At 40.3% G+C, this 22,621-nt stretch overlaps 1 protein-coding gene and 1 long non-coding RNA gene across 2 annotated transcripts in view; one reads left to right on the top strand and one right to left on the bottom strand.

Annotated features, from left to right (window-relative positions):
• Positions 1-3,473: 3,473 nt before the first annotated feature.
• Positions 3,474-22,621, bottom strand: part of LOC108718482 (collagen alpha-1(XXVIII) chain) — a 65,173-nt gene continuing 46,025 nt past the window's right edge. The window contains exons 29-35 of the mRNA XM_041565910.1: positions 21,330-21,410; positions 20,301-20,336; positions 16,511-16,547; positions 13,147-13,701; positions 8,496-8,617; positions 7,673-7,865; positions 3,474-5,932 (exon numbers count right to left, since the gene is read on the bottom strand). Of these exons, the coding sequence (XP_041421844.1) occupies positions 5,760-5,932; positions 7,673-7,865; positions 8,496-8,617; positions 13,147-13,701; positions 16,511-16,547; positions 20,301-20,336; positions 21,330-21,410 (1,197 nt within the window). The 3' untranslated portion in view covers positions 3,474-5,759. The remainder of the gene's footprint in view (positions 5,933-7,672; positions 7,866-8,495; positions 8,618-13,146; positions 13,702-16,510; positions 16,548-20,300; positions 20,337-21,329; positions 21,411-22,621) is intronic.
• Positions 4,645-13,241, top strand: LOC121394542. The gene is made up of 3 exons (XR_005961760.1): positions 4,645-4,775; positions 7,872-7,931; positions 13,129-13,241. It is a non-coding gene; the product is annotated as an uncharacterized LOC121394542 (long non-coding RNA).

The following is a 22,621-nucleotide window of genomic DNA, read 5'->3' on the forward strand; positions in this document are numbered from 1 at the left end:
TTATTACAGGCAGATTTAATTCTTTCAATAAATGAATTGACAAATGCAAGTATTAAGCACTTTAGTTAGCAAATGTGGCATTATATTAAACCTATCTAGTCTCCTACGTTGCTTTGGATAGTGTGCTAACCTGTTCCAGGGGTACAGTGGCTGACATCCCCTTAGACTCCATTTTGGATCATAAGCATGTTAGCCAGAAAGACTTTGTTGTATCTTACAAAAAACACATGCCAGTACTGTGCATCACGGCATAGACTGTCCCGTGTGCCTTCAGACATAATTTGGAAAAAATTCTCGGTGTGCTTTTGCCTCAGGCCTTTTGTGGCATTAGCCCAAATAATCTTAGCATGGCAGCAGATTCACACCAACTGGTTCATCTTGTCTGCAGTACTATTCAATACTTGTTGCTGCATCTTCCTGTAGAACATATCTATGAGAATGTGCCACTAGAAAGGCAAACTTTTGGTTGGAGTTATTGGGAACCTATTGGGACAAAATGGTTTCCTCCAGTTAAGGTGAAGGCTAATAGAGGTTCTTCCCTCTGCTTGGGAGAACAATGTTTAATTGTAAAAACCAAAAAAAAAAACTGGTGGCAATGGGTCCTATGCCACCCATGTTGGGACATTAAGCTGCAATTGCACATTAGGACACAAACATGTAAATAAGACCCGACTTGTGCATGTATGTGCTGATATGCAACCGTTGTTCTTTTTAGTTGCCCCTGAACAGTACTGTGCATACAGCTGGTCATATATGGACCAATAATATTGTACAAAACAAAGTTTCATATGATTTTTAATACTAGGGTGGTCAGTGCATCAGTCAGGACAGTCAGCTCCTCTTAACTCCCTGCTGGTCTGTCTCTGGGGGTCATATATCAACACTGGGCAAATTTGCCAATCAGATTGCTGCATTCGTTGTTCTACTTGCAGTTGGCTTTAAAAAGCTAATCACTGATTGGTTGCTATAGGTAACTGCCCATGGGCAAATTTGCCCAGTGTTGATAAATGAGTCCCACAGTCGGGCCAAATGAGCAGAACAATAGAAAGGTAGCTTTAACCCTGCGAATGGCCTCTCCTAATCTATTCATCTGTTCCTCCTGATTGGTTGGACGCTGTATGGGATCAGCATGTGTATGGCCATCTTCAATTTGTTATTGTACCCTTTCTTTCACTTTTATTACCCACTTATATTTGCAAACGTTATCAACTACAAGTATAAGGCTTCACTGCTCCTCTTCTGCGCTCCCTGCACCCACGATTATTATCGGGTGCCCTGAGCGAGGTAATAATTTTGGGTGCAGGCAGTGCAGCAGAAGAGGAGCAGCGCATTCTCAGCCTGAGTTTCTCCGTGGGACAACATCCATATGGTGTGGCCTTAGCCTTATAATGTTTGTAAGAGCCAATGGCTAATGTGATGTCCCGTAGATATGCCCATGCACAAATGCCACAGCAAGCCGCATATGTACAAAATAGAACTGAGTGTACCCAGAACACCAAAAGCAGATCATGTGTTCATGCGCCAGTTAACTCCGTGCTGCACCAAAGATGGCATGTGCCCATGTCTGACTTGTGCCGACCCCTGTGTATCAGCTGAACGTTATGTTTCTAGTTTTACAGAAAAGAAATGATTTCATCGCGTGCCAACAGACCCTTAAATAGCTTTTTAGAATTATTGTTTTTTCCTTTTTTTTGTGCCTTTCTGTGGGCGATAAATACCTGCTTGTTCTCTCCTCAGACAGCAATGACATGTAAAATACATTTATATTGTACCATAATGTCTGCAATTGTATTTGTATATATTCCAGCAGAATTGAGAAATGTTTTGCAGAAAGTTTTTTGTTTCTGCTCTAGAATATTGTTTCGTTCATATGTCATGTTTCACCCAAGTGCCTTCAGCTTTGCTAGCAGTGATTGTATTGGAAATTTACCAGTGACAATAAAAAGAATTCTCATGAATAATGCGGTTGTGTGCTTGTTTTTTTTTGCTATGTATCATTGTGGTGGAAATATTGTATACAAGGAAACTGGAATTTATGTTGGCCTTTTGTACAATGCTAGCAAGCAGTTCATATGTATGAACAGAGAGGCAACTTATATGCACCCCCATCTGCCTTCCACATTGTAATGACCCCTAATGTCTCTGACAACTGGAATGTTCCACTACTGCAGAAAAAGGAGTGAATAATAATTACTTCAATTTACATGGGACAGTTTTATGGCGATGGGGAGGATTCTGGTGGTTTTAGGGTCTAAGGCTACTCTAGGCATGTCCAGAGCAGAATTACATCACTTCTGACTAGGGATGCACCGAATCCAGGATTCGGTTCAGGATTCTGCCTTTTTCAGCAGGATTTGGATTCAGCCGAATCCTTCTGTCCGGCTGAACCAAATCCGACTCCTAATTTGTATATGCCAATTAGGGGTGGGGAGGGAAATCGTGTGACTTTTTGTCACACAATAAGGAAGTTAAAAATGTTTTCCCCTTCCCACCCCTAATTTGCATATACAAATTAGGGTTTGTATTCGGCTGAATCTTTCACGAAGGATTCGGGAGTTCGGCCGCATCCAAAATAGTGGATTTGGTGCATCCTTACTTCTGACTGTTGCGGGCCAGGCAGGTACTCCCCTCCACCACCAGATTTAGGCGGAAATTTACTAAACCGCCAGCAACGGCTTCACACCCATCGCTATAATTTACTAAAATGCAGGGCGCTGAACGCTGGCGAATTTTCGCTAGCGTTATTTCGGCAATCACAGCAAAGATGCGCTAGCATTCAATTATGCCTAGAGAAACTTCGTTAGAGGTCTTCACTCAGGCTAATTTGCATACGGCGGTAAATTATAAAGTTGAATGGACGTATATGTTGTAGGAAATACATTACATTACACAAGCCCAGGGAACCTTAATAAAATAAAAGAGTTGTTATATTGCCCTACACATGAGCCCAGTGTATGTTCCATATGTTAGGAAATGTATGGGAAACCCGGTTACCCAAAAAATAAATTAAGGACTTTTGCAGCCTATCACTCTGAAAAAAGGAAGACACCAGTGTTATTTGGGACTTAGAAACTTTTTCCACTAAAGAATATGATGTAAGTAACAGAAGAATGAGGAAGATCAGTGCACTTCACCCTGGTCTGAGGTGGCGAAGGTAAGTCTGGCGAAAGAGGTAACGTTCAGTAAAATCCACATCTTAGTGAATTTGCGGAGTGACGTCCATTCGCCTGGCGATAGAGTCTGTCTCTTTCGCTAGCGAAGTTACGAATCGTTGCCAGCATTAGTCACTTCGCCCTTTAATAAATCTGCCCCTAGGTTAGGAAGAGGGAGGGTTTTTGGGTTTTTTTACCATATAGACACCCGAGGCCTTTCGCTGATATGGCGTGTGTGGAGCAAGTACGTTGGAGGTGTGTGGAATTGGTACAACCGTGTGTCCAATTACATCAATCATCATGGAAATAAACACAAATTAGTAAATTGAAGTATTTTAAAACATTACAATGAAAAAGATTACATTTGCCCATTTCATACAGAGACATGCTGTGCCTCCACCTTTCCTGTATGACCACAAATCCAATACAAAATTGCAGCAGCGGAACACGCGCTTAGATCAGAGAGAGGAAACAAAGCGTTTGTGCAACACAAATACTGCAAAGTAAACAGATACATTAAAGTTTCAGGGCAAAACACGAGGCAGAAGGGCTAGTGAAACAGCAGAGTAAGGATTACAGATCAAGGTTCACTGGAAAAAGAAAAGCAACAGCATAATGAAGAAACAGTTTAGCTGTTAACACTGATATTGTTTTCTCTCCACAACAAGATGTATAGTAGCACCCATAAGATTATAAACTGGCTCGGTTTCTACATCTCATTGTAGTAGGAGTGGCACTATCCAGGAGCATAACATATACGTGTATATGCAGAAACGTCTCTTGTGTATGGGACACACCCAGTCACACAGGAAAGCAAAGGCCCGGTGAGCAGGTTTAATAGCTCCGCACAGTGCAGCACCAGCCTTTTTATTACACTGTTAGCACTTTGTTTAGAATCCTGCTCTTTCTAAATTGTACAGACATTGAGCAAACTGGGAAATATTGCATAATGTGATGTTTATAAACCCAGATATGTGCAAGATATAAAGCCTCGTTTACAACTGCAGTGCTGCATGGAAAGTGCTATTCCCTGATGCAAAGCTCCATGTTTTTTTTCCCATAAACCAGAATTCCAGCTTAATTATGGGCGCGCACCCAGTTGTGTCTACTGTAATTGCACATGATGCATCAATAGAAACCCAGTTGCAATGTGGGAAGAATCATTAGTGTCTGATTTACTGGTACAAGTCTGTGGCTCCTGTTGGTGCAGCCCACTGTAGGAACCCTGGAATTATCAATATTACCAGGGTGGGTGGTAATAAATCCAGAGTTCCCCAGCATCAATAGTTGCACTTGGGTGCTATTCAATAGAAAGGCAGGGTGTACAACTATGTGGAATCTGGGTCAGACACAGGGAAAAAACCCATTGGGCCCCTGTTGGCCCAGGTCTGTTCCCTGATTGGTGGTGGTGGGGGGGGGGGTAGCAAGGGGCCCTGGTGGCTGCCAGAAAGGCTCTATATGATGCAGCCCGTGGGTCACCAATGCTCCAGTCCGAAGCTGTGTGGAAGTGCAAGGAGAATATTTGGACAAAAGGATTTTTAGTGAATAGAATCTACCTGGACACAACCATGCCCTGGCAAGAGGCAAACTGCATCCCTGTTATCACCTGACATAAGACAAGCGGTAAGTACAGGGATTCTTTGGCCTTCCTTAATTTGTGCACCTGAATGACTTGTATGTTATGTGCCTGGAGGGCTCACACACACCTCACCCTGCCTGTCCCTCATGAATACAGTGTTCCTGAAGACATTCTAATGCACAAGCACCTGCATCTGTGAGCACCCAATAGCCAGGGTGCAAAGTAATATAAACATGGCGGCTTGCACCTGCCTTATGAGCGATAAATGATCCCTCTGATCTCTGTCTTTAATCCATACCCACCAACATTCTCTAATTAATAATTGTGACATATGTGACTGATATGCATAGAACTGCACTAGGATTTTGGTAAATCCCTTTCCTTTTGCAACCTAATATTCAGCCCTAAGGCAAGAACAGCGGGACAGCTGGCAGGTGTGCTTTAATCTAGCATTGTCTATCTACTTAATGGACATGCTATTGATATAGCCTGATAACCAGATTAACAAGGGGTGGGAACAGCTACAGCTCAAATGCCTTTTACTAAGGATGCACCAAATCCAGGAGTCAACCGAATCCAATTCACAAATTTGGTGCACCGTGCACAATGTCCGCCCGCACCAAGGGTTCAGATTCGGTTCAGTATTTGGACAGATACAGTGAGAAGGATTCAGGCGTATCCGAAATGAATGAAAGGGTTAGGTGCATCCCTACCTTTTACAATAACAGGAAAAGAACGCGAGACTTGATGGATAATCTGGATAAGTATTCATTTGCCTTTGTGCATATAAATTGAGATTTTGCTGTTGCCAGTTTGCGAGTGTTTATATGCAAGGTGTGTCTGTACTGAACAACTGCACCTTACTATTACCTGCACTGCCCACCCATCTGCCTACACACACTAACATTAGTAAGTAATTAAATATTGGGAGGGTTTCCCTTTCTTATCATAAATTAGCTTATACAGTACATACAGTATCTGAAAAAAATGTTCTATATGAGGTATAAACAATTACACACAGGGATAGCTTATAGTATCATACAAGCAGCCTGGCAGTCCTTCTCTGCCTCGAAGCGATTGTTGTTTCCTTCACAGCCACCGTACCAGAAGCGGGCGCAGGAGTCTGCCAGTTTGTCATAATACCACTTGACGACATAGGAGCGACATGGTCCTGGCATCATATCCTCTAGGCACCTTGCATCTAAGTGGTGACAAAGGCATTGGAAGTTAATAGTGACAGCCATTGCTGTGCTTAAAATGGAATCAGATCTAAAATGACAGTTATATGCCTAATATGGTACATGCTGATCATAATTTTTCCACCAGACTTAAGAAAACATGCTGGGCTTTGTTTTGTCTATAGGCGCCCATGGGCCCATGCCTAGGATAACTTTTAGTATGTTATAGAATGGCTAATTCTCAGCATCTTTTCAATTGGTCTTCATTTTTTATCCTTAAAGTTTAAGGATGCACTGAATCCAGGATTCGGTTCAGGATTCGGCCAGGATTCAGCCTTTTTCAGCAGGATTTCGGATTCGGCCGAATCCTTCTGTCCGGCCAAACGGAATCCAAATCCTAATTTGCATATGCAAATTAGGGGCAGAGATGGAAATCACGTTTTGTCCCAAAACAAGGAAGTAAAAAATGTTTCCCCCTTCCCACCCCTAATTTTCATATGCAAATTAGGATTCCGATTCGGTTCCGTATTCAGCCGAATCCTTTGTGAAGGATTCAGGGGTTCGGCCGAATCCAAAATAGTGGATTCGGTGCATCCCTATTATAGTTATTTGCCATCTTAGTAATAGTTTTCTTTTCATTAACTCTCCTTTTCATGTTCCAGTGTCTTTTTCAAACCACAGCATGATTTTGATGGTAATTTAGACCCTAACAACCAGACAGGAGAGCTGCTGAACATAAAGCTATATAAAAAAACACACAAAAATAAAGACCAATTGTAAATTGTCTCAAATATCGATGTCTACTTTTTGTGTCATAGCTCTGCTCCTCCTGGCCTCACCCCTCTCCCTATACATCATCCTCTAACCCCTTTATCCGCCTGCCGATATTGCCCTGAAGAAAAGGTAACAACCCTAACCTAAGCCTTAGGAAACACTTAACTAAGTATAAGGGCAGATTTATCAAGAGTCGAATAGTAAATTTGAATATGAATTGTAATGTGAATCTCCCTATTTGAATGTACATTAGAATGCGAGATTTATTACAATTTGAGCATTCCTAATTCGAATATTCGCCACCTAAAACCTGCAAAGTTAATTTACAAGTCAATGGTAGAGGTCCGTTGAGCCATTTGGAGATGTTAATAGCCCTCCTGATATTCGAGAAAAACTCGATTCGTACTAGAATTTTCGGGTCTGAACCATTCGATTGAATATTAGACATTCAATTTTTTTCTTAACCTCCCAGTTGAATTGTGAGTATATTCAAATTAAAAAAAATTCACATGACTTGGAAATTCAACCTTTGATAAATGGGCCTCTTAATTTGTTAGAGCAGAATATATGAAGAACACAGTTGATTTTACTGTAGCATAAAGTGCATTTACTCTGAGCCCTCAGTTTTAGCCCTTGAATGATAAAATGCTCATGATAATGGTAAGTGCATAGTCATTCATTCACTACTTTTTGGAACATACACATTTCAATGCCCTAAAAATGTATATTATTTCATCCTCCTTGTTTTTAAAAGCAGTCGTACACTGAAATATTTGTCGTCCCCGTTTTTTTATGCGCAACTGCGGGGACAAATTTTGCAATAATTGAAATCGCTGCCCAATATATTGATAAAATCGCCCAAAGCTGGACATACCGCCAGCGATTTCAATTATTGGCAACGGAGGGGCATTTTTGGGAGCTTTGTCGCCCGCAGCCGCATTAAAAAAAAATCATGGATGACAAATCCACTGCCCCAAGGAAAAATGTACCTTGCTCGTGTCTGATGTCCTGTGCTACTGTTTGGGTGCTAGGTGCGCCAGCAGGTTTCACAACTTCTAAAGCTTCTGGCTTTTGGGTAGGTCTGAACGCTGGAATATTCTGTATGGCTGGTGTTACTTTTCGATCTTTGGCAGGTGGCTGTGTACTCTGTGGGTAATAATTAACATCTTGCTCTCTGTCAATCTGTAGGAGAAGAAATATTTACCATGGTTCCTGGACACAGTACAAAGCATGGAGGTAGAAGTTAAGGTGACTTATTTATAAAGATTATGTTTTAATTGTTGCCAAGTGTTCATTAAGCAGGCAGGTAATATTAGGTGTTCCTCATCTAAAGGAGCCTTCTGTCTCCTCTGATCCCATGTCTGGTCATGTACATGTAAGCTGGTGGATCCAGTTTTTCAGGAACGTACAGAAGTAGCAGGCACAATACAGAATGTGGGATGGGATGATTTTACTTTTAATAAAACACCAATTCTGAAAGTCTGCAGGGATTGTATGGCTAAATCTAGCCTGGCATGGATCACAATAACAAGCAATGTTGACAACAACAATTAAAATGACCCACAACCAACTCTAAAAATAGATAATTAGTATCCTTTCTACCTCTCTAAAGTCCATACCAGTCCATAAGTAATACATAAAAATGGCAGCTGCCAGTTTCATACACCTCATCAGTTGCTCTGCCATTCCTTACGGTGGCTTCTACTGCGCTTCAGGGTAAAATGGAAACTACTGACCCAAGCAGCTGACAGTACAAGCCTTCTGGTAACTCAATCACATACATATTATGCATTAGAAAACAAGAATACTCACCTGATAAAGTTCCGTAACCACAGCAGGTGGAACAGTTGCACCAATATCTATTCTTCGAAAGGTTTCAAGCCATGGGTGACTACCTTTCGTGCAGATTTTTTGGAACAATTTGTTTTCAAGTTCTGAAAGATAAAGATATATATGTGTATATTTGTATACATTTATAGGGCATCTTGAAGGAGAATGAAAGCTTAAGGGGTGCCAAAAATGTTAGGCACCCCCATTGATTATAACGCTTGCCTGAGATGCCAGGCCAGTTCTCCTGCTTGCTCAAAAAATATATTTCTACTCTACTGAGCATGAATGTAGGGCACAAGGCCACAGGGAAGAACAATTACATGGAAGAAGTTGCAACATGGTGCTCCTACATAAGAACCCCCAGGCCTGTGCAGTTTTCAGAGAACAAGAACGCTGGTCCAGGTTAAGAGATTGTAATTACTAGGGGGTGCCTAACTTTTTACATCCCCCAGTGATTATATATGTTCTTCTCCTTAAGGTAAGCCATAAGACTTTGCTAATACAGCATTATTATCTATATTGTGCATTGGGCCAAGAGATTCAACCATGTGGCTCTGGACTAGTATAGTTTATATTTGATAACGGAACTTGGTAATAAGTGATGTCATTCAGCAGCAGAGACAGTTAGCAAGGTAGGATTTTATCATTAAAGTGGCAGCAATTACCCGGGCGAGAGAGTGGTAGTGTCCCTGGATACTGAGAAGGCCTTCGACACTGTTGAGTGGCCCTATTTGTGGCAAATTCTATCCCGTTTTGCCCTTGGGGAGAATTTTATTACATGGGTAAAGGCTCTTTATGATTCCCCTATGGCCAGATTACGGGTAAACTCGGGTCTGTCACAGGAACTGCAGCTGGCGAGGGGTACCCGACAGGGCTGCCCACTATCTCCCCTTCTTTTCGCCCTAGCGATTGAACCGCTAGCCATCAAAATTAGGGGCAACACTCAAATTAAAGGACTACAAATGCGGGGTTGGGAGGAAAAAATTTCCCTGTATGCTGATGACATGCTGGTATACCTGGCAGACCCGAGGGACTCCCTGTCTGAGCTCTTACGGGAGATAGGGCAACTTGGAGAGTTTTCAGGCCTCAGGGTGAATTGGGGGAAATCCCTTGTGTTCCCTATTGACCCGGAAACCCAAAAAGACCCCAGACATGGTCCACTCCTGCAGTGGGTGACTCGTTTCAGATATCTGGGCATAGAAATTCATAGGGATTTGTCACTATATCTTGAATTTAATCTGACTCCAATTGTCAGAACCCTTAAACTTAAGGTGCAGAACTGGGCGACTCTGCCACTCTCTCTCCCGGGGCGTGTTAATCTACTAAAAATGATTTTCTTACCCAAGTTTTTGTATGCGTTTCATAATGCACCTATTATACCCCCCAAAAGGTGGTTTGCAACGGTAGATGGTATAATGCGGGGCTTTATATGGGCAGGACAACGACCAAGGATCAAGTGGCAGACCCTTCAGGCCCCAGTTGCTAGAGGCGGTTTGGCGCTCCCAAACCTTCTACTCTATTTTTATGCCAGTCAGTCTATGCCTGGTGGTGGCTGAACCCTAACCCAAATAATCAGGTGGTGGTCCTCGAGGCAGGAGTAATTTCCTCATTTGAAGCGTTGGCCAATCAGCTGCATAGAGGTCTCTCCTCCATATATTCCCTTACGCCTTGTATGAAAACAGTGTGCACAGTATTCCAGAGGGCAGTGGTGTCCCCATATGGGAAACAGAACAAGTGGTCCAGGTGGTCCCCCTTATGGGGCAATAATGCTCTCCCTCAACTCAGATTGCTACCTGATGTGGCCGCCTGGGCAGCGGCTGGGATCAAAGTCCTTGGAGATATTGTTAGGCCTGGGGAGTTTAAGCAGTTTCCCTTACTGCAGGAGGATTTTGGCTTGCCGAACCGTATGCTCTTTAGTTTCCTCAGACTACGCCATGCACTCCTGACTCAGTTCCCCGACAGGGCTCCAGAGGTGACAGAGTCCTTGCTTGAAAGATATCTGAGACGCACTGGCCTCCAGAAACCGCTTAGTTGGTTTTATACCCTTCTTCTCCAAGATGCCTTTGACCCACTGCAGCACTTTTGCCAGAAATGGCAGCCTGACTTCCCCCAATTGGATGAAGGCTCATGGAAAGATATTCTCAGCCAAATACCCGAGGTAAATATTTCCATCAGAGATAGGTACATTCACACTAAGTTTCTCAACCTTATTTACCTGACACCTCACAGACTGGCCCGGATCTACCCTGGACTTCCAGATGTATGCCCCAAATGTAATATTGATCAGGGAAATTATATGCATATGTTTTGGGACTGTCCTCATATTCAGAGGTTTTGGGCAGAGGTTTTGGCCTATGGTGCACTTAAGCTTGGACTTCCTAATGTTCGCTCCCCTGAGCTCTGTTTGTTGGGTATTACTGAAGGACTATCGCTGACCTCTTATGAACGGATGAGTCTGCTGCAACTGCTACACTTTGCCAAGAAAGCCATTCTGATGACCTGGAAAGCAACTGCACCCCCGACAATAGGCTTCTGGAAAAAGCTTATAAATGATGTCCTCCCTAGCCAAAAACTGACTTACTTAATCAGAGGCTGCCCAGACAAGTTTGGGAAGATATGGGGTGGCTGGCTTGAAAGCGACGTGGATACCTAGTTGCTTATCCCCGTGGGGGGCTGGAGGGCAACGTGACATTATTCCACTATCCGTGCCTATGCCTAGGATGGTACTGACATGCACTTTGCTTGATGTTCTGTATAGGGGAGCCCATTCCCCCCCCTTCTCTTTTCTATCTTCTTCTTTCCTCTTCCTTCCCTATTTTCTATCTCTACCCCCCCCCTTTTCTTAACTCTCTTTCCTAATTGCTATGGTTGTAAAATTTCAATAAAGAAAATCTTGCAAAAAAAAAAAAAAAGTGGCAGCAATTGGCCAATGTCGGGTGTAAAGATAAAGGAATCTCTTGCAGCTTAGGAGTAAATTTACTTACCTCCGAAAATCTGCCAGCACTGGCTTCGCGCACATCTCGCACATCGCAAATTCACCTGTACAACGCTAATTCACAATGATCCAAAGTTGCGCACAGGGTACCGAACGCTTGCAAAGTTGCGCTAGTGATAATACGATCAGCAGTTTGAAGTTATGCTAGCGTTGGCTAATTTGCATACGGCGTGCATTTAAAGTACAATGGATGTAGATGTTGCAGCAAATACATTACACTACACAAGACCTTAATAAAATAAAATAAAGTTGTTATATTGCCCTACACATGAGTCCAGTGTATAGTTTATGTGCCATATGTAAGGAAATGAAGGGGGGAAGCCGGGTACCCTAAAAAAAATTTGCGCACTTTTGCAGGCTATCACCCTAAGAAAAGGAAAAGACGCCAGCGTTTTTTTGGGACAAAATTTCAAGTAAGTCCTATCTACTCTATTGCACTTCACCTGGTCTGAGGTGGCGAAGGCAAGTCTGGCGATAGAGGTAGCGGTCAGTAAAATAAAAAACGTAGTAAATTTGCCTGGCGTTACATTACGAAGTTGCGCCAGAGTCTATCTCCTTCGCTAGTGACCGTTAATAAGTCACCGAAATGATGTTATTTCGCCAGCGTTAGCCACTTCACGCTTTAGTAAATTTCCCCCCAAGAGTGGTATGACTTAAGTGCATAAAACACGTTCTGTGTCGTTGTTAAGCGTGAAAGTTTGCGTGCGTTTTTTGCGCTGAATGCTGTGTCTGCTAATAATATAGGCTTATGATAAATATATATACATCAGACCCATTGAGATGCCTTGATAATAAAATATATTTTGTTCTTAAAATTAGACACTAGTCAGTAAAATGTGCCAAAGTGGATTCAGGGAGCCCCTGCAGATTCTGGAAGTATAAGAAAGACGATATTACTGAGACTTGCATGCAGCCCCGCAACTTACCTGTTCTTCCCCTGAGATTTTTATAGCACCTCCAGTGAGTAGGGTATTGACACATACATCACCAGAGAGATTGGGTCAATCACACACCACCACTATTTCTCCCCATCTCCAAAGACTTTTAATGGGGCTGGTATAGGAGGAAAGAAATGCAAAGCAGGAAAGAAAAGCAGGTCTAGAGAAGAATGAGAATCAATGCAGAAGGAATGAGAGGCTTGAGAGGGACAAAGAGGATTGAGAAACAGAGAATACTTCTCCCAAGGCAGATGCTTTTTTTGTCCATGTCTAGTTCCAGCACTATACACATGGAATTCCCAAAAGGGGCTCATTTTCAGGTGGATAAGCCCTGGTTTGCCAATTGTGTGTGTGTGTGGCCTTTGGGGACCTTAAATTGTCAGGCGGGTGAAGTGTAGGGCCTTGTATAATGTAAAAGAAATTAAATGTTAATTTTCTGTTTCAGACAAGTTTTTTTTAACTCCCTAAAACATCACCTCCGGGTTGCACCATGAATGTATGGAAACCCCCAGTGGGTCAGTTCAGGTAGTAATCTGTGGTAGCAAAAATATGGGTCAGTGGGTCCAGGTCATGCATTAGCCTGCAGGTCTCTACCCTCTGCCAAACAATTAACTAATAGAGTTTCAAGTCCATTATTTTAGACAAAATATTGTTCCATTTAACAATCCTTTCTGCTTTTCAGACCAACAAACGATCTTACCTGAAAGGGTTGAAAAGTCATTGATCTGGAACACGTGATCGGCATCTGGGTCAGAAGCTATCAAGTCCATTTCATTCCGGAAAAGAACATAGTTGGGGTCATGTGTGTCAACCACCCCGATGACATACATTTCCACATTTATAGAATGGGCTTCCTTTACAACAAGGTCCAGTCGCATCGTATCACGGTTATCGGCTTGCCCATCTGTGATCACGATGGCAATTTTTTTCACATCTCTGCTAGATTGCAAAAACAATTCCGTAGATTTTTTGATTGCAGTCGCGGTGTATGTGCCTTCTCCTAAGTAATTCATGCGATTGACGGCTTCCCTGAGGTTCTCCTTTTTGGTCAATTGACCTATGTGAGCAACAACCTCTACTTTATGGCTGAAGTTTATTATTCCCACTTTAGAAGCCGTTTGATCACTTGATATTTTATCGATGAGCTTGTTCACAAATTGTTTAATAATATGAAAGTTTTCTGGTCCCACACTTTCAGAGCTGTCAATAATGAAAACAAGGTCGAGTGGGGTATCTTTGCAGTCTGTTCCACAACCTGTAAAACAAAATGAAATTTGTAGTTTTCTGGATAACGGGTTTCCGTATAACGGATCACATAACCGTTTTAAAACAGTTTACTATTCTATGAATTTTGTACACATTGTAAAACATTTCCTTCAACAGCAGCTCTACAGGTGGTGGTTAATAACATATAATACACAAAAGCCATGAATATCCTGTAAATTATATTCTTATAAACAGTGAGTTCTGATGTCATCAGTTATAAACGGTGAGTTCTGATGTCATTTCTGTCACATGACTTATTGAAACTTGTGTATTATAATAAATAAAGTACCCCCAATTGCAAAATATGAGGATATTAGAAGTTACCTCGGAGTTCCATGACCAATATAAAAACACTCGGCCGATGGTCATGTAACTCCTCGGTAACTTATAATATCCCTATATTTTACAAGAGGGGGTACTTTATTCACTATATATAATCATTACTGTTGCCATTGTTGGAAAGAAGATTGAGGCATTGCAGTCAGACTTCAAATAAATAAACCTTCATAACAAACTAGGGTTGAAAAAAAAAAGGAAAAAAAGGAAAAAAAACGAGACCTTTAGGGGATTATTTATCAACGGTTGAGTTTGTGAGTTTTTTTTATAACTCGAATAAACCCACAACTCAAATGTTTGCTTATTTATGAAAAAACTTGAATGTAAAAAAAATTTAATCAAGGTGAAAAACTCGAATACTCAAATTGATTGAGTTTTCAGTGAAAAAAAAAAACTAGAATTGCTCAAATTTATCAAGTTTTTAAACAAAAACCACTGGAAAAAAATTACAGACGGCTATGAACATCTTCAAATAGTTCAAGGGACCTCTTCCATTGATTTCTATATGACCTTGACAGGTTTTAGCTGGAGTATATTTGGGTTTAAGCATTTTCCAGCTTTAGGGCATAATAAATCTAAAAACAAATTCAAGTTTTTTTTATTTAAACCCGAAAAATTCAAGTTTTAACTGAAAACTACCCTAAAAAACTTGAATTATCCGGGGGTAAAAAACACTCGACCTTTGATAAATAACCCCCAATGGGCAGGTATCATAAGATGATGCACCACAGAATTCCATTGCTTTCCCACTTTCTTGAAGCCTCTGGTGGGACGTGATCTAATCTATAACAGTGTCCACAAAATGGCTCCTGCTTCCTTGCTATAATTATCAATTCCCAGATAGAAGGAAACAAGATTCAAATAATTTATATAGTGTAATTAAAGTTTGTTTTGCTTGACAAATTTGTCGAAAATAGGATTTGGAATAATTTTTTGGGGTGACAGGTCCCCTTTAACATTAGCATTGATATTACCAGCATTCACTGCAATAATCATCTCTCCTTCTCATAGGTGACACAACTGAGATTTAATCATCCCATCAGCTGGACATTCTGGGGCATATTTCAAGGGTCGAATTTCGAACTGAAAAAACTTCGAAATTCGAATTCAAAAAGATTAACCGAAAATAAGTTGAAGGTTTTTTTTGGTTGATTAGGTCAGTTTTCGATTGAAGAGGTAAATGTTCGGCCGAATTCGAATTGTACGAATCGAAGGAATAGCGATTTCGCTCAAATTCGATTCAAAGTTTTTCCCCAAAAAAAACTTTGATATTTTAAAGTCCACCAATTGACTCCAAATAGGTTCTAGGAGGTCCCCCATAGGCTAAAACAGCAATTCGACAGGTTTTAGATGGCGAATGGTCGAAGTCGAATTTTTAAAGAGACAGTACATGATAAATTTCGATATTCGATTTAATTTTTTTCAAATTCGAATCGAATTTGGACTATTCCCTAGTCGAAGTGCACAAAAATAGCTTGAAATTCAATTTCTTTTTTCATTCGAAAATTCACCTCGACCTTTGATAAATCTGCCCCTCTGTGTAACTTGCTTCAGTAGCAGCAATAAAGGCCAAAGCCGCTGCCAAATCAGCGACACTAATGTTACCACCAACATTAGTGTCACTAAGCACCATTTATAAGGATATAATTTACAGGTTATTCATGGCTCTTGTGTATTATATAGTGAATAAAGTACCCCCTCTTGTAAATTATAAGGATATTATAAGTTACCGAGGGGTTTCATGACCATGAAACCGAGTGTTTTTATACAGGTCATGGAACTCCGAGGTAACTTCTAATATCCTCATATTTTGCAACAGGGGGTACTTTATTTATTATAATACACACGTTTTAGTGAGTCATGTGACAGAAATGACATCACTACTCACTGTTTATAACTGATTACATCACTACTCACCGTTTATAACTGATGACATCAGAACTTACTGTTTATAAGGTTATAATTTACAAGATAGTCATAGCTTTTTTGTATTATAAGCGTCTTCTGCACTGGGTGGCAATTACAGAATAGATAAATCCAATTTCCAGTTGCAGTATCAGTTTTTTAGAGGAGCATCTCCTGCATTACAGCACATGTTGACAAGGATGCATTACAGACAATGTTCAAGGTCCTGGTGTGTATATTATATTAACACCAGCTCCTATAGCTCCTATAGCTTACTCTGGCAAAGGGATGGTGAATTAATGCTGTAAATGTGTATTGTCAAATGCCTGAGTGCAACAGTCAATGCTTTATAGACTCTATTAATATAAAACTACTTTAGAATGCTCCCGTGAGAGGGAACAAATGAATAGCAAATACTATGAACCTTTGAGAGACAGCTGCATAACTTGCATTGCCTAACTAATGCTCAGGAGATCAAATATTAGTCCATTACTATGCACAAACATGTTATCCTTTTCCTCCCAATTTCACAGGAGAGGAAATAAAAGGTTTCTTACCACAAATCTCAATTATAAGTCTTATTATGTCTTCTCTCTGGAAAAGAAAATATTGATATCTATATCATATACAATGCTCAAGAAGAGAAGGAATGTTGTACAGGAGTAATGGCCATAACAGCAACAACTCATAACCTGTTAAGACCAATGCCATACATTCTATGTCAACAAGAATAATTCCTAAGAAAATATGACAATATAATGCTATTTAAACCCATAATAAAAAAAGAAAGTCATTTAAAGGATTGCTTCACCTTAAACTATATAAGCATATAGAAATGAGTTTTACTTAAGCACAAAAAACAGGATTTAGGAATATATGGCAGATTCATTTTCAACATAAGTCCTAAGTATTAGTGGGACCTTAACCATATCCCCTATCTCCAATCGTTCCTGTAATCAAGGAAATTTGATAGATAGATGTAGATGAGTTCTGTATAGTGAACTTTTAGTGGCTGTTAGATAATGACAAGTTGACTTAAGAGAGGGGTTGAAGGGCAATTGATGAATTTAATCAGAGGGCTTTGCTGAAAGGAAAGCCTAATATTGGCAGTCTAAAACTGCAAATATCTTAGAAACCTCTAACAACTAATGTTTATTCCAGAAGTACTCAGTGAGTTTTAACCAGTTCATTGTTTGGGTTTAGATCTCCGTCAAGTTTTTCATAGCATGGCCAACCAGGCACAGCATTCGACTGATAGGTCTGCAGGCCACATTAATAGATGCCTTGGTGGCTCATTAGATGGTTAAAGAGATTCTGTCATGAGAAACGATATTTTTTTTCAAAATGCATCAGTTAATAATGCTCATCCAGCAGAATCCTGCATTAAAATCCATTTTTTAAAGAGCAAACAGATTTTTTTTTTTTAATTTAATTTTGAAATCTGACATAGGGCTAAACATTTTGTCAGTTTCCTAGGTGCCCCCAGCCATGTGACCAAAAAACAGTTCTTGACACAAGATAACAGCTCCCTGATACCCGCATAGCTAAAAATGCTCCCATGCCCCACCTAGCGGTAGATATGAGAATGGCACTCAAAAGTAAAAATCCAAGTCCAGCTACCCCAATTAGTAGGAGTAGGAGAAACACTTGCTTATCTGCAAGCAGTTCCATTGTGAAGTTCTGTCTCTTTCTGAAAGCACATGACCAGGCACAATAACCCGAGAAGGCTGCCTACACACCAATATTACTAAACTAACTAAACTGAAAAAAAAATACATTTATTGTTTCAAAAATAAAATTTTAAATGGTAGAATGAATTACTTGCAATATACATGGTGTTAGATAGTATTACAAACTATACCAAAAAAATCATGACAGAATCCCTTCAAGAACCACTTCATATAGCAAAGTGCAGGGCTAAGGCTATTAGGGAGGGGGACCACACACACCGCTCTGCAATGTAACATGATAAATACAGTTATAAGATCAAATTGTATAGGCAGTTATGTACTGATAATAAAATAATGTATTTTGAATCACAGGATTGCTTTATATTCATGAACAGTATATGGACCCACTTTTATTTATTTTTATTATTTTCTTTCTATTAAGGTTTCCAGTTCATATGTATAGCTCTCTCTCTGAATACCACGAGATAATGTAGATTGCAGATTATTACCGTACTCATAAGTTACACAAGTGTGTTCAGTTACAGTAATGTGTCTCATTGATGCTGATTAGTCTCAGACAGTTCCAAGTGATTTAGTCTTCTACATAAAGACAAATAGAGAATGGCCTGCTTTAGACTCACCCCACCACGATGTGTCCCTCCAATCAGCTCCATGAAGCTCCTTCTGCTCAGTCACCAGTGATATAAGTCGAATGAGCAATTAGTTCAGGTGACACTCTGGATAAAATTAGGAGAAGTTTATTGCAACAATGGGGTTAACAACAATGCCTTATGCGTTTCGGGAAACACTCGCTTAATCATAGGCATTATGATTAAGGGAGTGTTTCCCGAAACGCGTAAGGCGATGTTGTTATCCCTATTGTTGCAATAAACTTCTCCTAATTTTATCCAGAGTGCCACCTGATCTAATTGCTCATTGGACTTCTAAATAAAGAGCCACTTGCCTAGTACTCTAACTGGTGCCGTTATGCAGGCGTGTGTAACTCTCCATATTTAGATCTTTTGGAGATGTTATTACTCAACTGCCTTATTTTATATGAAAATGACATTAATGCATACTGACATTCTCATCTTAAAGGGGTGGTTCACCTTTAAGGCAACTTTTAGTTATAGAATGGCCAATGCTAACTTTTCAATTGGTTTTCATTTTTTATAGTTTTATAGTTATTTGCCTTTTTGTTCTGATTCTTTGCAGCTTTCAAATGGGGGTCGCTAACTCCTTTCTAAAAAACAAATGCTCTGTAAGGCTACAAATGTATTGCTATTGCTACTTGGTATTCCTCATCTTTCTATTCAGCTCCTCTCCTATTAATATTCCAGTCTCTTATTTAAATCAGTGCATGTTTCCTAGGGGAATCTGCACCCTAGCAACCAGATTGTTTAAAATGCATGAAGAGCTGCTGAATAGAAAGCAAAATAACTCAAAAACCACAAATAATAAGAAAACAATTGGAAATTGTCTCAGAATATAACTCTCTACATCATACTAAAAGTTATCTCAAATGTAAACCACCACTTTAAGTAGTATATCTAGTAGTGTATCTGTATTCCCTGTTCATACCAAACTCTGATTTAGAAACACAAGAAGTGCCAAATTGCAACCAATCAAGTATTTGATTTGATTTTCTTACTTGTAGTTTACGGTTCTGAATTTATTCCTGAATGGTTGTTGCTGTAATTTAGCACCTATTCCATATTTTTATTGGTTAAAGGGCATGTCAAGTCTAAAATAGAATAAGGCTAAAAATGCTGTATTTTGTATCCTAAATATAAACATGAACTTACTGCACCACAAACCTAATCAAACAAATAATTTATGCTTTCAAAGTTGGCCACAGGGGGTCACCATCTTGTAACTTTGTTAAACATCTTTGCAAGACTAAGACTGTGCACATGGTCAGTGTGGTCTGGGCTGCTTAGGGATCGTCATAAACAAAGCTGCTTGAGTTCTGCATGGCTGGGAAGTTAGGCGGGGGCTCCCCCTGTTGTTCATAAGTATGATTGTTTCCCCGCTCAGCAGTTAGGGACTGTCTGATAATTCCTATCCACAGCAGTAAATGAAGGGAGAATTTCACTGCATACAGTCAGGTTTCTTATAAAAACGGTACTCATTTTTTAATTAAAGTATATTGGAGATAGGTTTCTTTTTCATTAAAGAAAGTAAAAATGGGATTTTATGTTTTTGCCTTTACATGCCCTTTAATAGGTTTAGGAGATTTGTGATGCCAAATGACAACCAGTGGCTCATCCAACCCCTTGGATGTTGCTCACATTTGCCTCAAAGCAGGTGCTTATTTTTGAATTCTAGGCTTGGAAGCTATTTTTAATTGCATAAAAACAGGTGTACGGCCAAACAGAGCCTCCCGTAGGCTGCCAGTCTATTATACAGCCTTTATTTAACAACCCAGGAACGTTTTGGATGCTTGTGTTGCTCCCCAACTCTTTCTACATTTGACTGTGGCTCATGGGTAAAAAAAAGTTGGGGACCCATGGTTTAATACATGAGCTTTCAACATTCAATACATAAATAAATAGGTATTATGATGAACATGTGTTCTGTTTTTTATTTTAACTTAAAAATTAGAAGGATAATTTTGTTTAAAAATAAGTCTGAATAGTATCTTATAAACAAAAGTGGACACAAGTGAGTTACTTACCGTGAGGCCAAGTTCACCTTTTTCACCTTTAAGTCCCTAAGGAAAAAGAAAATATATTCATAAATAGAAAAATACTATTATATAGATCAGTGGTCCCCAACCAGTAGCTTGTGAGCAACATGTTGCTCTCCAACCCCTTGGATGTTGCTCCCAGTGACCTCAAAGCAGATGCTTAATTTTGAATTCCAGGCTTGGAGGCAAATTTTGGTTTAAAAAAAAAATCAGGTGCACTGCCAAACAGAGCCTCAATGTAGGTTGACAATCAACATAGGGGCTACCAAATGGCCAATCACAGCCCTTATTTGGCACTCCAAGAAAACTTTTTCATGATAGTGTTGCTCCCCAACTCCTTTTACTTCTCAATGTTGCTCACGGGTTCAAAAGGTTGGGGATCCCTGATATAGATGCTGAGATGACAATTATTAAACAGTGCCTTGCATAGATATTGATGGATCTGCATCTGAGAAACCATCCATGGGACAACTAGAATCAGAATGCTCTGCAAAGCTGGGTTTAGTGGAAGGATGGCGAGAAGATGGGCACTGTGAGTATCATGTTGTGGTAATGCTTTTCATTGGCAGGCAAAGAAAATTGGTTGGAATTAAGGGTGGAGACAAATTCAGGGCAATTGTAGAGGAGAAAATGTCTCATTCTGCAAGAGTCCTGAGGCTGGGGCAAATCCATGAACCTGCAATGGTCCGAGCCTGATTTACCCCAAAGGATTCTCAGCTTCACTGCAGAGTTTATCTAAAGTTCAATGCTCTCTCCAGGCTTTCTCTCTATATAATTCTCTGTAACCAAATGGTGCATTTGTTTACTAAATAACATGTGCTACTTTTCCCCTTACCTAGCTATTGCCTATTCCTTTTGGTATTCAGTATGCACTAGGTTGCTTTCATGTAATATTTACAGCACAAATGCATTACATGCAACTAAGCTGTGTTACCATAATATTCAAAAAGTCACATTCATATAACTATCAGAAGTAATATGATTATTTTTGTCTTTTACAATGTATATGTTGCTTACCGTTCTTCCAACGTTGCCAGGATTACCTATTTCACCTTTGGTACCTTTCATTCCAGAGTCCCCTTTGATACCTTCATTTCCCTTTAACAACAAGACAATAAAGGGTAAGCTAGTGTTTACAATGGTCTTTGGTTTACGTATATTCATTGTTATAATCAGATGTTCCCCCTTCTCTATCTTCTAATCAGATGGGCCCTTTTTTTATTTTGCTGAATCTTCTGTTTTACAGCCCTATGGTCTTTTCAGCAAATGTTTCTGTGGGTGATTGCCAAGCAATGAAACACGTAGGACGCAAAAAATGTATTTCAGTGACAGAAATAAGTATCATTGTGGGAGTAGGGTATCAGATTGTTTAGAATGTAATGGAGTGTGAAGGAGCGTAAAGGAGAGTTCTTGGTTTATGGACATACTGTATCTACCACATATCTATTTTGAGCTAAAATGTGTACATTTTGGATGAGTTGTTAGAACCCCCTTTAAGCATTTTAAGGTAACTGTCAGGACCTGCCTCACCTTGAAACAGCAACCTGGAGATGACCAGCAACTGCTCCTCATGGTGAAAAAGAAGGCATTGTAAGCTCAGCCTTATAAACAACTACTATAGGCTACTCCTTCCCTCCTGCTCTTTTTGTTGGATCATTACGCTGATTCCATGTTGCGGCCTAAAGTTAAAACACCCATTAATCAAAAATCCCCATCCCCTTCCCTCCATTGGACCCCTTCACTGCTTTCTCCCTCCAAAGTACCTCACTTGAAAAAGTGTCCCTGGCATTAACGTTGGCATATTCATGCAGAGTAGCGTAGCGGAGCTCTTGGGCTCCATCTTCAGTATTTTTGGATCCTTTAATTTGCCTTCAGCAGTCTTTGGAGCTTTCCATAAAATGTGCTGTTGGAACCAGTTTGGTATTCGTGCCTACTGTGCATATGACTGAAAACGATGTGTCGGCACTCACTTCTGTGATAAATCTGAAGATACTGAAGATGGCACCCAAAAGCTCTGCTGTGATACTCTGCATGAATATGTCAACGTTAATGCCAGGGACACTTTTTCAAGTAAGGTACCATGGAGGTAGATAGCCGGGGGGGCAATGGAGGGAAGGGGACGGGGACTTTAACGGGGGTTTAGTTCTCCTTAAATGCCTTCACTCTCTGTCCATTGATTCTTTACATCTTGTGGCCTGTTTCTAGACCGTGTTTTTTTAAATGCCCCTTATCCTAACATCTAGCCTGATATCTAGATTTGTCTTTCAGGCTCCTAGCTATACTTTTTCTTGGCCTTCACCGGGACATTT

Source organism: Xenopus laevis, chromosome 6L (assembly GCF_017654675.1).
Source record: "Xenopus laevis strain J_2021 chromosome 6L, Xenopus_laevis_v10.1, whole genome shotgun sequence".
NCBI lineage: Eukaryota > Metazoa > Chordata > Amphibia > Anura > Pipidae > Xenopus > Xenopus laevis.